The sequence below is a fragment of the Xiphias gladius genome, chromosome 16, assembly GCF_016859285.1.
Source record: "Xiphias gladius isolate SHS-SW01 ecotype Sanya breed wild chromosome 16, ASM1685928v1, whole genome shotgun sequence".
NCBI classification, from domain to species: Eukaryota; Metazoa; Chordata; class Actinopteri; order Istiophoriformes; family Xiphiidae; genus Xiphias; species Xiphias gladius.
Window position 1 is genome coordinate 21,036,631 of NC_053415.1, and position 16,212 is coordinate 21,052,842.

At 39.3% G+C, this 16,212-nt stretch overlaps 1 protein-coding gene across 1 annotated transcript in view; it reads right to left on the minus strand.

The window, feature by feature from the left end:
- Window positions 1–15,293, minus strand: part of cerkl (ceramide kinase-like) — a 41,696-nt gene extending 26,403 nt beyond the window's left edge. Inside the window, exons 1-3 of the mRNA XM_040148854.1 lie at window positions 15,154–15,293; window positions 14,385–14,494; window positions 5,069–5,299 (exon numbers count right to left, since the gene is read on the minus strand). Coding sequence (XP_040004788.1) covers window positions 5,069–5,299; window positions 14,385–14,494; window positions 15,154–15,293 — 481 coding nt within the window. The remainder of the gene's footprint in view (window positions 1–5,068; window positions 5,300–14,384; window positions 14,495–15,153) is intronic.
- Between the last annotated feature and the right edge of the window lie 919 nt (window positions 15,294–16,212).

Genomic DNA, 16,212 nt, shown 5'->3' on the forward strand with positions numbered 1-16,212 from the left:
GACTTTGCTGCTGGGCCTCACGGGTAATCTGGTTTGATGGACAGATAGATGAACAGACATACAGGTGACCAGCGATAACGTGTCAGACCGATGCCATGGTGACAGGACGATGGTAGCATGGGTGTGTGACCTTTGACCTCTTAATTTATGGATAGCTTGTAACATCTCTGTTGGAGTTGACGACACTGGATGAACATAAAAAACCTGAAATGTAAAGTGTGTGTGTGAGTTAAATCCATACACCCAGGACTCTAACATTTCTATTGTGTGTTAAGTGTCAGCCATGCACCACCCACTATAGTGCACCTGGGAAACCAGCGTCTGGGAACTTCAGCCTGCGGCAACGTCCAGAGCTTTATTAAGGTGGTCGTGTTGCTTAGGCCTCAGTTGCCTGAATTCGCACAGCTTTACATTTACAGGAAAAATGTTTCACATGATGAACTCTACACACACAAACACTTACTTGATGGCAGACAACACTGAAAGAGATTTATAAAGCACAGGTTAGCTTGCTTTTAGCAGAGAGAAATCACATTTTCATCAGAACGAGCTGTGAACGTACACAGACATACAGTATTTTGTCTAGAGCCCAGGATTTTTAAGGCCGATGCCAACTTGCCAATTTGAGATGCAAAACAATAAATGTGCCTTTAAACCAAAATCATGACCAAAAAGAGGCTTAAAAAAAAACTCTTTAGACCGTTGGACTTAAATCCTTAAACGAGTCCTTTAATTTTGGGTATCTGCTGATATTGTGTCCAATCCGATATGTCTGCTGTTTAGTGCTGAGCAGGTCAGGACAGTCTGCTGTTACTAAAAACAACTCTATGACAGTGTTGAGAGTGAAACTAAACAGTGAAGTTGTGGGCCAAAAATCCCAAACAATGTGCTGAAATAAACTATACATCTCTATGGAGCTGAGGTGAACTCAGAGTTGTTGATATTTCTCTGTAGGTTTGTCCCTACAAGTGACCCCTTTCTCATTACACGTCGGAATTTCATCCATTATTAATATAAAATTAAAAACTAGTGCAGCTTTAAAGTAAGAATTTAACATTTTGTGCGAGGCATTTTACTTCTTTCTTTCTGAGACTGAGATGAGAAGTTTGATATAAATCTCCTGTCTGTGGTTATTCCAGTTTGTTTCGGAAAACCGGATTCAGAACTCTGACCTCAGCCTTATCCAACACCTTTGGGATTAAATGGAACAGTAACTGCAATCCAGACCGCATCCCCCCAACATCAGTTTTGGATCTCAGTAATGCTCTTGTGGCTAAATGGGAGCAAATCCCCAGGTTCAGAAATCTGGTGGAAAGCCTGAAACCAGAACAGTGGAGCCTGTTACAGGAGCAAATTAATGCTCATGGTTTTGGAATCACATGTTGAACAATCATTTACAGGTGTCATGTTTGAATGTCCACATACTTTTGCCCTTGTAGTGTATATTAGCTAACGTTTCAAGTTCCTGAAGGGTGGATTTCGTCTTGAACTAAAGTGAACTGAACAAAACACGTTCATGTAGACAGTATTTTCGCTAATCTTTCTTGCAGACAACATGATTCAACTGCTGACGGTGTGTTACTGAGTACTGCTGAATGTGTGTGCACATAAGTGTGTGTGTGTGTGTGTGTGTGTGTGTGTGTGTGTGTGTGTGTGTTTAATCTGTGTCTCTTTGTTCCGGTGGATTAGCAGATTAGCTCTCCTGTCTGATGTAACTGTGACTCACCTCATTAAACTGAGTGATGAACAAGCTGATAGAAAACAATGAAATTATAATCTGAGCAGCTAGCACTGCATCTGTCTGACAACACGCTAATCCTCGGACATGGGACAGTTTGCGAGTTTTGTTTCATATCATACCACTCATCCATAGAGATAAAGTAGACAAAGCTGCAGCATTAATTTCATGGCAATCCATCCAATAGTTACTAAGATACTTCAGTCTGGATCAAAGTGATGGACAGACTGAAACTGCATCTTTAGGTTCTGTATCGCCATTGTATCAGTCATTGATAAAATTTGTTACAGAAAGAACGTTGAAAATACAATTAAACTAGATTAAAGCCAATCTTTTTAGCAATTTATAGGGTGTTTTTTTTACAATCAGCTTTTAATCACAGTGTATTGATCGTCAGAGATTTAACTGTGTTGTTTTTGCATCGGATCTGTGTATTTAAATATTTAATACTTAAATTTATCCATCCATCTACCCATCTATGTGTCTATCTATCTGATGGACAGTTTAATAGTAGTACTCAGCAGTGTGTGTGTTTGTAATCATCTTACAGTATGAAGCTCACAGAGCTGAGTCATGTTTCCAGCGTATCTCAGCTGTTATCTAACACAGATAAACTGACAATCTTAATGTCAGCCAGGATTTCTTTTTTTTATAAATTTATCAGGTTGACAAGGACTCCATGTAGGGAAAGGAGGGTCCAACCTGGGCCCAAAGTGGGATATCTGTGGTGTAAGGGTCAGTTCATCCAAATCACAAAAAAATACGCATCCACAGTCACTAAATGCCATATCACTGTGCAGATAGTTTAGGTTTGATTTGTCAAGGTTTGCCATTTTAATTGGTTCATCGTATCAAAAACGTCCAAAAATAGCGTTTACATTTCATACATTTGTCAAAAGCTTCAGTCCTCTCTACCTCCTGTGTCTCAGGAGGTAGAGCGGGTCCTCCACGTACTGGAAGGTCTTTGGTTTGATCCCGCAAGCTCCTCCGTCAAAGTGTCTTTTGGCAAGATATTGAACCCCAAATGGCCCCCGATGGCCGTGCCATCAATATGTGTGTGTGTGTGTGTGTGTGTGTGTGTGTGTCAATGGGTGAATGTAGCGTAAAGCGCTTTGAGTGGTCGATGAGAAAAGCGCTATATAAGTGCAGTCCATTCACCATTTGTTCAAGAGTAAGACGTGCAGCGGGTGATGTTTGCGTTGGTGCTGATAAGATGTTCTCTCTCTCTCTCCTCTCGGCTTCTCCCTTGGTGTCCCCCTGAAGTCGGCGTTCCTGGCAAAAAAGCCAGGAGCTTTATTGTTCGAGAGTCGCAGAGCGCATGAGGCGAACAGCGGAGACCAAGGTTTCAATCTAACAGATAAGGACATTTGGCTTGTTTTAATTGCACTTTCTAATGTTTTAAAGTGTTGGCTTTTAGACCTATACTTGCAAAAATTTTCTTGTGATTTTAATTATGTTAACACTTCTGTCTTTTATTTGGAGGTTTTAAGTGAGATTTTAAGGTCAGCTATTGACCACAGTTGCGTTTCAGTAGTAAATATCATCTGATTTTATAGTAACATACTTACCTGGGTTAATTTAGGATTTGAGTTCGGGTTTTTGTTTTAGTCAGTCAGTGCTGATTTGTTGTGTTATTTAATTGCATATATCCTCTTACCTCAACATCCATTACCCACAAGTTGTAACACTGTATGTTTATCACGATCTGTAAAATACACCCCCGGAGATTATATGGTTGGTGTCTGTTACAGTGTATAAGACGGCGGGTTTACAACTGTGACACAAAAACATTCTGACAAGAGGAATCAAGCCTTACCCACCAAACCTAATGGCAACCCGCTCTACCACCTAAGATACAGCCACCCTTCAACAACACCGTCACTTTCCACAAACAAAGATTCATTACTGTTGATGATACACACACATCATCATCAGCAGCTTTCAATTTGAACTGTTTCAAACAAAGTCAAACTGCCATTTGACTATCGTATTAAAAGCGTCCAAATATTATTATTCCCAACCTCTTGAGATACTAAAACATTTTGGAAATCCCTCTTCCATTACTGACTGTGAAAAAAAATTATCTAACAGGCCCAGACTAGCTAGCTAGCCAGATGCTAACTGGAGGTGATGGATGTTTATCACTGGGACTAAACTCCCAGTCAAAGGCAACAACTGAAGTAATATGCAATTTTATTGTAGCTTATACTGTAATATTGAAAATGGCTGATTTAAAAAAAATGTGATACTGACCAGCAGCATTTAATTCAAATATGATTAAGAGTCTGCAGCCACGCTAGTGACTCTGTGAGGCTGTACGCAGGCATAGCGGTGTTTTGAGCTAAATGCTAACATGCCCAAAGTGACAATGATAAAATATTCAACAGGTATATTGTCTACCATATTAACCATCTTAGTTAAATACACAAAAATAAGTAAAATAAAGTCTTCAACAGCTGATGGAAAATAATTACTCTCATCTATTGAGAATGAACAGACTCAAAAGTACAAAAAAGTTTTGTTTTGTTTTTTTAGATTTTGCTTGCTCTTCATACTAGAGGTCATCACGGGTCCAACCGGTTCTGAGGAACAGAGACCCGACCGGGATCAGAGTCGGGCCTGGTCCAAATTCTACTCAGTCTAACTGGGTTAGGTCTCGAATCTGTGTGTCAATATGTCCAATACCCGAGTGGATCTGAATGGACACGAATGTACACGGATTCAGATTTGATCAAGTGGTCAATCAAAATCACAAGAAATGAACCTAACAGCTCACCAGAGCCATGTTCAGATGAGTGACTGTATTTTAAGAAAATCAGTAGCTGAAAAGATTTATGCTTATGTTTTTTAGAATTCTATTCACAGTTATTTATTAGGCTTCTTTTCTTTTCATTTCCTTTTGTCCATCTATTACCCAGCTGGATACATAATGTTTTATTGTTGGCGCAGGAGGAAGAAAACAGGACTTTCAATTATTTATATAAATTTGTCTTTGAAGCTTATCAACAAATTATTTTAGTGTCTATAACTTTACTTTCATTCTTAGGACATAATAATAATAATAATAATAATAATAATAATAATAATAATAATAATAATATATAGCTGCTATTTTCAGCCGCAGCCCTTTGGCAAAGTGATTAAATGCATCATGCTGCTGCCGGTCTTTGTGTTTGCTCTATGTTCCGTTCTGTTTGGGTCGACTGCATTTTGGATCGGGTCTCCTTATCATCGGGTCTATTCAGGTCAGGTCTTGCAGTTGTCAGGTCTCCCCTAGGATCGTGCAGACCTCTACTTCATACTAGATGATCATCTGAATGTGTGTTTTACCTGTGAGCAGCTCTTTCAGGGTGTTGTACCAGGTGTGTGTGTGTTCGGCAGAGGCATTGTGGAGATGCAGCGTGACCTCCACCAGCCTCCTCCCTCTCCGCCTGCAGCAGAACAGAGCCATGCCGAGCACGGATCCCCCCGACTGCTGGCCTGCCGCTCGCCGCCGCTTCACCTTCACTGCAAACACATCCTGCAGCAGCACCACACCTGGCTGCAGGGCACAAACCTCACCTGCAGAGGGAGGGGAAGAGTTGACACACAGCGCCTGATTGCAACATACACCTGACTTTACTAAAACTGTAATTTTTTTTTAAAGATTACTGCTCAAGTGCAGACTTGTGTGAAAAGTCTGCTTACTCCAGTTGTGTTAATGTTTCAGGGAGAAGATGTGAATTCTTACATATGCGGGATGAACATTGTTGCACAGGCAGAAATAAGACTCTACTACCACCACTCTTTATGCTAAGCTAGGCTAAACAAGTCCTTGACCTATCCCTGTAGTGGACATACAGAGAATAAAGTGATATAAATCTTCTCATCTGATTCTGGAGAAAATGCAAAAAAGAGTATTAACTAAAATGTCACAATTCTCCTCCTCCTATCAAAGTTAACTTTGATATTAGCATAGCTGTCAATGACATGACAAGTTGGATTTTTCGTGTCTTCTCAATACAAATAGAAGAAATTTTTTCTGTCTTATGAAATACTGATAAAAACTGATGTCTGTGAAAAATCACATTACTGTTGTAGTTATCTATTATGTTATTAATTTATTTGTCTATTACTATTATCATAATTATTATTATTATTATATTACTATTACTATTATTGTTTGATATGTTTTGGTCTATGTATTAGGTTAAGTTTTGTACATCTGTCCTTGTGTATTTTACTTCTGTTTCTATCATTGTTGTATCTGCAAAGTCACTATTTAGTGTTTTGTTTTGCATCAATAAAAAAAAATATTATTAATAATAATTCAGAAAAACTCTCTAATTAGTTTTGAATTTTGATAATAACATTATCTGTTCACTGATACTTGGGGTGCAAAGAGGAGGTGTTCACATTATTTTGTCCACCCTCATTGTCAGTTAAAGTAAAATGTGAATGTAGCATGCTGCTGCTGGTTTATCTGTGTTCATGTTACATAATATAATTAACTGTATTAATCACTAATCTGCTGATCAGCAGAACGTATAGCAGCACCTGTCAATCAGTCAGTGTAATCGGGAATTCTGAAATCTGATTGGTTCAAGTCCGATTAATCACCCAGTAATGTCAGCCGAGCTCAGAGTTACATAACACACACACACACACACACACACACACACACACACTCATAACCACACACACTTTATTCATACCATGTTTGTTAATAACCTAGGTGAAACAGTGCAGCAGAGTCAGCCTGTTGCCAGTTTGTCCTAGTGGCCGACCGCAGTACAGCAACTAAAAAAATCCCCAGAAAGACCAAAAAGCATGCCCGTTATGAAAGAGACATCTGGAAAACTGTTGACAGGACACCTCCAACTGCATACAGGACTATTTTAACTTTTTTATCATAACTTTTGATGTAAACTGTGACGATTTAATATTTGTAAAATGCTCTAAAGTTTGTTTGTGTGTAGGGCGTAGTGTGTAGAAAATTATTCGTCATCTATTTTAATAGAGAGCTGAAGACACTACGTCGCTTGCCTCAGTTCCACTAGCTTCAGTAACTCAAAAAAAACCTCTCATTCAGCATTTCTTTCATTTTTTTGTTATCAGCATAGTTACAAATGTCAACGGGATTTTGAATGAAGTTTTCTAACTTCTGGAACACTTTCACGTTCGCTCGTATTAATCGTATAATCATAAACGCGTTTATCAAGAAAACATTAAAAATATTTGCTGGTTCCAGCCTCTCAGCCTTTGGTCAGACAAAACAAGACATGGATTCTGGGAATTTATGATGGCATTTTTCACTATTTTCTGAAATTTTGTGATTAAAAAGTAAAGGATAGGTTCACAATGTTTCGAGCCTTTCTTATAACAATAGTGGGGTGCCCATGTAAACATTGTAACAGTTTTTTCTTGCTGTAATTGTTCCTTCTGATCATAGTGACCATTAAAATATCCCTTTCTAATCTGCTCTGATTGTAAGTGATGGGGGACAAAATCCACAGTCCATGTGTTCAAAAGTTAATGTGAAGCTGATTTGGGTCTTCAGCATTCTTGGTTAGTGAAATCAGGTGGATATAACTTTGGAAGATATCCACTTGATTTGTCTAATTCAAACTCTTGAAGCCTCACATTAACAGTTAATTCAGATAAACAATTTTGCACAAAACAAGGACTGTGGATTTTGTCTTCTATCACTTACATTAAAAGTACATTAAGAAGGGGCCAGTTTGACTGGGAGAAATGATTAAAGCAAGCAAAATCTGTTTTAACGTTCATATGGGTGCCGGACTATTAGACACGCTTGAAAAATTGTGAACCTATCCTTTAATTGCGAAAATAATCAACAAATTACTCGATGATGAGATTAATCATTAGCTGCAGCACCACTTGTTTGTGTATTTGACATGAAAAATGACTTATTTTGAAGATCAAACCAGCTTCAGGAGGGGACACATGTCACAGCATGTGACATCTGTACACGAAAAAACAAAGTCCTTAATGAGATCTATTAATTCACTTTAATCATCAGAAACATCCAAATCCATCCAGATTATTTTGTTATTTATCTAGCCAGATTTAAACCTCTAATGTTTTACAGCCCTGCTGTAGACAGAATATAGTATTAAATACTGTATGTGATATGTAACAGGCCCAGATTTTGGAGCCCCAACCAAAGTGTAACCTATTTTATGTTTACTTCATCACAGCTATTTATTTCTACAAACCTTTTTATGGATGCTTTCAGAGCTGATCCGCCCAGCGTGTTTAATCTCATCTGAGTTATGTCCTCTCAAGAAGCCTGGTCAGTACTCATTTATTTTTAGTATTTTGAACTTGTCTGACCATTCAATGAACAGCGACAAAAAGGGTTACCTTTCAATGTTTATTTGATTTACTGATCAAATACTTTGTATTTGGTTTTTGCTGCAATTATGGGCCACCGCAGCTGTTTAAAAATGCTGTTATTGTGGAAAGATGTACACTTTGTGTTTGTAATTTTTGTGTGTAATTTTTAATGATTAACCCAGTATTGATTGTTAACAAAAAGTAAAGTAAAAGAAAATATCACATATCACCCTCAAATATCCAACAGCATGTCACATATACACAACAAAACTGCGTCCACTTGTACAAGTTACTCTTAAGGTAGAAGACGAGGTGAAAAATTCTTCAGATCCTCTATTGAGAGGAAATGAAGAGACAAAAAGAGAAGCAAACCAGCGCCTGCAACAGTATAAAATATAAACAGCTCTGAATCACTCAGAGGGAACAGATTCATCAGGAAATAGTTGATGATAGCTGATTAACCCCCTCCTCTCTATGAAATACTCTCCTCCTGTTATCAAATATCACATACCCCAAACTCCCCACCCCTCGTCCACCTGGAGAGGCCAGCATCCATATGTCAGGGTCACGGTCTGTCTGTTGTTGTTGCTTCATTCTCTGCTCACTCTGTTCATTTAATATTGTAAATATGAAGAGTTGCGTAAATTTTTTTGAAATATGTCTCAACAGACTTCTTAATGCAGAACAGACCACATTCAGTGATAATGATACAGAAGTTGAAAACACAGAGGTGTGTTTTCAGCTTTAAACACACCTACAGGACACTTTTCCATCAGGTTTACTTTACTGTGAAGCAGCTGCAGGAGCGAAATGTATACGCTGAAGTGTGTGGGATTTAGCTCTGAATGCTAACGTGTTGGTCAATAAAGCTACTTTGTCTTTTAGCTACTGGAGTGTATGTGTGTGTTGTGACTGGTCTCACAACTCAACAGGAACTCCAGTCCTTCCTGTTATTTTCCTCAAAACGTCATTTTCTTTATTTTTCTTCTCCTCTCCAAACGTTAATGAAGTGCAGTCATAAAGTTTTTGGTGGACTGAAAATTATTTCCTCAAGTTGAATCATTTTTAACTCAAGCAACTGTGTCTTTGGGCAAGAACAAATTTGCATTTTGCCTTTGCTGAGAGTAAAGTTGTTCTCTGCTCTATCTATCTATCCAGTGGCGCTGCCTCTAAAATTCGCCTTAATGCTCTTTTAAGTCTGAACACACACTTATATACTGTGTGTCATCTCCCTAAGCATCAGAAAATTCAGCAATGTGTTATTTTTCACTAAATTAAGGCGTTTACACATCTTTTTCATTTTAAATGCTATTATAAACCGGTATTAACACAGTTTTTAGCCACGAGGGGGCAGAATAACTACGAAGAAACAGTTGCTTATTTACACGTCCAGCAGACACACAGCAGCTTTATCATCCTGAGAAAAAAAAATGTAGCTCTCTAGCAGCTTAATGTTCCACCTAGTTTCACCAGCTAGATTCTAATTTTATCAGTCAACAATAAATGTGCCATTAAACCAAAAAACATGAGCTAAAAAGGCCTAAAGGCTAAAATAAAAAACCTCTGTAGATCTGAGATCTTTGTCAAATTAATCACATTGTTATTAATTGTTTTCTTTCTCAATATGCCTTGGACACACAAATGCCATCCCCGCAGAGAAAGTGGAGACAGAGAGAGAGAGACACATTTTCCATCCACCCCAATAAAGATGACTCTGATCCGAGTTGACAGAACCCACAGAGTGCTGCACACGCCCACACACACACACACACACACACATACGCACACGCACAGTGTATTGCCCATCACAGGTAGTGTGTTGGTTGGTTCCAGATGGAGATGAGTTTCCCATCATGCCCTCAACAACCCACTGTGCCAAAACACATGCATACAAACACACACACACACACAGGTTGGTGTGTGTGAGGTCAATCATTGACATAATGCATTCCCTAGCTCCTTACCATAACCCTAACCGTCACAGCTAAATGCCTAACCCCAACCCTAAAATTAAGCCTTAATCAAACAGCCCATTGAAGTTGTGAGGACCGGCTAGAATGTTCTCACAATGATGGTTTCGAACAAAAATTAATTGACACAACCATAGAAAAACATGTACACATACACACACACACACACACACACACACACACACACACACACACACACACACACACACACACACACACACACACACACACACAAACAAATATTATGTTGGTATTATCATACTGTACCAACCTTGTACGAAATTTCCATTTGTTTCCTGGAGGCTTCAGCTTTTTCTAATTTTAAACTTAATAAAAACATGTCAAAACCCTAAAAACAAATTGTTAGACGTCTAGGGACATCACCACAACACACACACACACACACACACACACACACACACACACACACACACACACACACACACACACACACAGTGGCAGTCCAGTCTCATGGTGACCGGGCCATGTGGCTGACTGTGGGGAGTTATGGATCGTAGTTTACACACACACATTCAAACACACATGAACACACACACACACACACACACTGAGGCTGCAGCGCTACATCACTCCCTCGTTGTCACTGATGACACTGATCATGTTCTGCTCTACCACTCTGATACTGTTAATTGATTGTAAATTGATCAGTTATCGCTCCCTCACACTTCTTCATGGTCCTAAAACCAGTTCTCCGCTAATACTAAACCTAAGCAGGTTTTTTGGGCGTGTAGTGAAACTGGAAAATCGGCAACGTTAGATGAGCTAAAAGACAGAATACAGCCTAAATTCACTGTTGTGGTCGGACACGATGTTCCACATTGCATCGCACAAAGGAAACAGAGGTGCTTGCCTCAGCTGTTGGTGTGGAGAAGATGTCAGTCAGAGGCATGAATAAGACCAATAGCAAATTAAAAATGCCCGTTGTTGCAGCTGAGAACAAAACACAATGCCACAGTTGCTGAATTCACCCACAATTGATCCAGAATCCAAAAGTGACTTAATTAGAGCAGCAGGTTGTATTATTATTATAAATTTTCTCAACAGTATAATTGCACGTGCATGTCACATCACCTGGTGATAGGATAATTCTTACAAAAATGCCCACTGGGAGTCGGCCTTGTAGTGCTCCAACATCATCTATTCAGAAAATTAATGGGACTTTTACCTCAAACACCAGGGGCACCCGAAATATCTCCTCCTTCTTTGAAACTCTACTGTATGAAATCTGCATGTATGTTCCATGATTTTACGTCAGCAAAAAACAGTAACACATTCAGATTTATTGTGTACTAACTGCAAATTGCATGGGCTGGTAATCTGAAATTCTTTCATACCACTACTTTCATACTGCTAATATAGTGGGTACAATACCTGAGGTTTGGTACTGACACAAAACACTGTCTGTCTACCTGACAGCTCAGGTCTCACCTCCCTGACAGACAGACAGGCAGGCTGCTGGGTAAGTGAAGGATGAATTCATGTGCAGAAATTAACAACAACAGCTGATCCATTTTTATAGAAATATGTAATCAGCACACGCAAACACACATAGCATGCTGACAGGCTGACTGTGCGTGTGTGTGTGTGTGTGTGTGTGTGTGTGTGTGTGTGTGTGTGTGTGTGAATGTGTGTTTGTGTGTGTGTGTTAATCTCCTCACACTGAGAGACTCTAATAACCCCCCACGGGCCGAACCAACTGCTCTCTACTACTGCCAACAAACACACACACACACACACACACACACACACACACACACACACACACACACACACACACACACACAGTTTTGGCTTAATGACATTAGGTTGGATGAAATACAGCAAAACAGATTGGCTTCAACCACACACACACACACACACACACACACACACACACACACTGTATTTACACCTTCATTCTGCTCCACTAACCAGTTCTGTTGGAATAGATTTCAACCAAAAACTAACACACAACACAGGACAGTAACAAAATAATACCATAATATCACCACAACATGACCAAACCAGAGATTGTTAACGTTTAAAAGATCTGTAACACTATCTATTCCAAACTGGAGAAAGCTCTTTTTAGACCCATCAGTTTCATACACTTCTCTTCTCGCGGAACAAAAATTAAAACTGTGGGTCTTTATATGTTTGTGGTCTGTTTTAGCTTGCTGGAGATGTAGCTAGCCTGAAAACAAGCTTCTGCTGCTGTTTATCATCACACTGAAAGAAGTCTCTTTCTGCAGGCGTCTGCTGTGATCTGAGCTGCAGAAAGCCAACATGGATGAGATACTGTATGAGGATTGGTGGCGGCCTGCACCTACAGTCAGTTCAGGTTGTCAGGATGGAGACTGACTCTTAATGGATTCACAAATTCTAACAAGACAAGGTCAAATATAATATGGCTGGACCACCCCTTATCTGTTTGCTTCTCTCTAACTGTCTGTGCTCACATATACGGTATATACAAAATCATAAGTTATAGACAACGGCTCCGCTGTGATTTCAGATATATTTACTTGTAAACTGGTCAATCAGAGAGAAGCTCATATCACAACTATGTCAGCTGCCACATGGTCAATTGAATGAGACTGATAGAGAGGTGTACGTGCGGAGGGAAAGCCTGACCTCACACTCCCAAGGTAATACTAGTGACTCTCTCCTATGGAAAGTACGTAAGGTTTTTCCAAAAGGTTGCTAGATTTGTCGCTAGGTGCTTTATGAAGAAAAGTCGCCAAAGGGGTCTGAAAAGTCGGTAAATCTAGAGACAAAGGTGCTAAGTTGGCAACACTGCCTATAAATGCCCCACTGATGATGCAATAGAAACCATTTGTACCAATTAATTTTGAAAGAGCAACGGCCAATGGGGAAACTCCAACACTTGGACAGTCGACCAATGGCGTCACTTCATCAGTCACTCACTCACTCACTCAGTCACAGACATTCGCCTTTATAGGTCTGGCCAACCGTTGTGGTCCAGCCAAAAATCCATTTTTGCACGTTATTTAAAAACATAATGCTGGCAGACTTAATAATGCATTCACCTCATAAAGCATGACATATTTCTCTCCCATATATGATAGTACATTAGCTACTTTCAACAATAAAAAGCATCAATTTTGGTATTGATATTGGTGATTCTGGCCCTTGTATTACTCGGTATTTGACTGAAACCAAATTTTTTGGTATTGCCTACCCTTAATGAATCCAAGTCCTAATATTCGCACAACAGTAGTGGATGGAGACACACAGTTATTTTCTTTTGACAATTTTTGTGAAAAATCAATATAAATTTGTCATTGTGAAAGTCTATATTTTTATCATGAACACTAGTGTTTTTTGTGAAATGACATCTGATAAAAAATTGGGAGTAATATCATAAATTAGGAAAAAAAAATGAATAAAAAATAAACTAAGACACAAGCACAAATTAATTCAACAACTGATTTGCGTATTTGATCTTGCGGTTTTCTATTATCATCATCTTCCTCTCCCTTTTCTTGCCTAATATTTTCATCTCTTCTGGCTGACATGACACTTTACCAATGGTAAATTTTCAGGTTCCATATCTTCTCCTTTCTTTTTATTTATGGTGCGTAGGTTGTTTGCTGCTTATATACAGCAGGTCTGATACAGAAATGATGATAGGATCACATTAGATGACCTGCATATTCATGAAACTTAAGGGAACCACCACTGCTTTATTTTAGGTTTAATGTCAGTTTAAGAGTACGTCTGCCTCAAGCAGGATCTAAATCAATCAAAGGTTACTTTGTTAAACCACGACCTAGCAACATGAATTATAGAGGGCAGCAAGATGAAAGACGTAAACTGTACTGTACATTAAATTTTGTTTTCATGCTGAAATACTAAACATTTCTTTTTGTTGTTTACAACACTTGTGCTTTGTGATGGATGTATATTTAATATAGAGTACATCTAACAGACACAGTTAAATAAGTAAAGTTACTTTAAAGTGTATTCAGCATCACAGACAGCTGGCATTAAGAAGCTCTTAAGTACTCCTTTGGGAAACGCTTGTAGAAATTTCAGAGCGTTCATAGAAATGCTTTTAGAAGAACCTCTTGACTTCTAAGATTTATCGTCATTGGGAAACAGGGCTCTGGTTAAATTTCCTACCTCCGATAAAGAGCCATGAGAGGCATCCAAATTGTTCCCCACACAGTGGATTTGTGTGTCCAGATGTCAAGTTTCAGGTGGTCTCAACATGACAGAACTTCTCCATTACAGCACCAGCTGCCTCAACATACACACAGTCTGTCTGCCTGTCAGCAATGATCATATGACAACCTGCCACTGTGGTAGCTGACCTGTGGGGGTCTCGGGGGTGATGGGAGTCCAGGTCAGTCTGGTTTGGGTGAGCAGGACGTCGTGACTCTTCTTCCCCAGTTTGAAGATCCCACGCAGCACAACACACTCACTGACACACACACAAACAGACAATGAAGTGACTGATAAATCAATCAGTAGGTCATAGTGATGATTAGGGCTGTAACTAACGATTATTTTCATTATCAATTAATCTATCTATTATTTTCTCAATTAACTGAGTAATCGTTTGGTCTATAAAATGTCCACAAATAGTGAAAACGATCTGTTATAATTTACCACAGTCCAAAAAGATGTATTCAGTTGTCTGTTTTTGTCCGACCAACAGGCCAAAATGGAAAGATATTCAGCTTACACACATATATGACTAAATAATAACTAAAACAATAAAAAAATTATCAAAATAGTTGGCGGTTTTGTTTCTGTTGGTCGACTAATCGATTAGATGACTTCTGTTGGTCATCAGTGACTCTAAAACAAACCAAACACCTGAACTAAGCATTGAGCAATAAGTTTTATGTTCCCTCACAATATGTTTTGCTTCCCCTCTGATCCATAGATAAAGACTGAGTCGTAGTTATCTCTTTACACTCTCTTTTATCACAACCAGCTGCTGCCGTGGCTAATTGTAAAACAAGATTGAAGACATCAACACTATGGTATAAAACATATGAACTTGTGTAGTAAACAAAAATTGTAAACAAAGCACAATATTTTTAGCCACCTTTTGCTTTGATAACAGCTTTGCACACTCTTGGCATTCTCCCAGTCAGCTTCATGAGGTAAACACCTGGAATGCTTTTCCAACAGTCTTGATGGAGTTCCCGGATGTGCTGAGCACTTGCTGGCTGTTTATCCTTCAGTCTGCAGTCCAACTCATCCCAAACCATCTCAATTGAGTGTAGGGCAGGTGATCTTGGAGGCCAGGTCATCTGTATGCAGCACCAAATCACTCTCCTTGGTCAAATAGGCCTTACATAGACTGGAGGTGTGTTTTGGGTCATTGTCCTGTTGAAAAAAAAGTGATGGTCCCATTAGGGGGAACCAGATGGGATGACATGTTGCTGCAGAATGATGCGGTAGCCATGCTGGTTAAGTGTTCCTTGAATTCTGAATAACTCGCCAACACCAGCAAAGCACCCCCACACCATCACACCTCCTCCATGCGTCAAGGTGGTAACCAAACATGCAGATACCATCCGTTCACCTTCTCTGCGTCTCACAAAGACACAGGCCAAATCATACGTTTCCACTGGTCTAATGTCCAATCCTTCTGTTTCTTATTCCAAGCAATATTCCTCTTCTTATTGGTCTCCCTTAGTAGTGGTTTCTTTGCAGCAATATCGACCATGAGGCCTGACTCATGCAGTCTCCTCAGTTGATGTGGAGATGTGTCTTCTACTTGAACTCTGGGGAAATTTGATTTGGGCTCTAATCTGAGGTGCTGTCAACTGGGGATTTCTGAGGCTGGTAACTCTAATGGAGTTATCCTCTGCAGCGGAAGTAACTCTTGGTCTTCCTTTCCCAGGGCGGTCCAAATGAGTGCCAGTTTCATCATAGCATTTTATGGTTTTTGTGACTGCACTTGAAGAAACTTAAAGAAGTTCTTGAAATTTTCCTGATTGACTGACCTTCATGTCTTACAGAAATGATGGACTGTCGTTTCTCTTTACTTAGTTTGGTTTTTGCCATAATATAGATTACTTTAGTAGTCGCATAGGGCTATTTGCTGTACACCAGTGCTACCTCGTCACAACACAACGGAGGGTCTCAAAAACATTAAGAAGGCAAGAAATTCCAACAATTAAC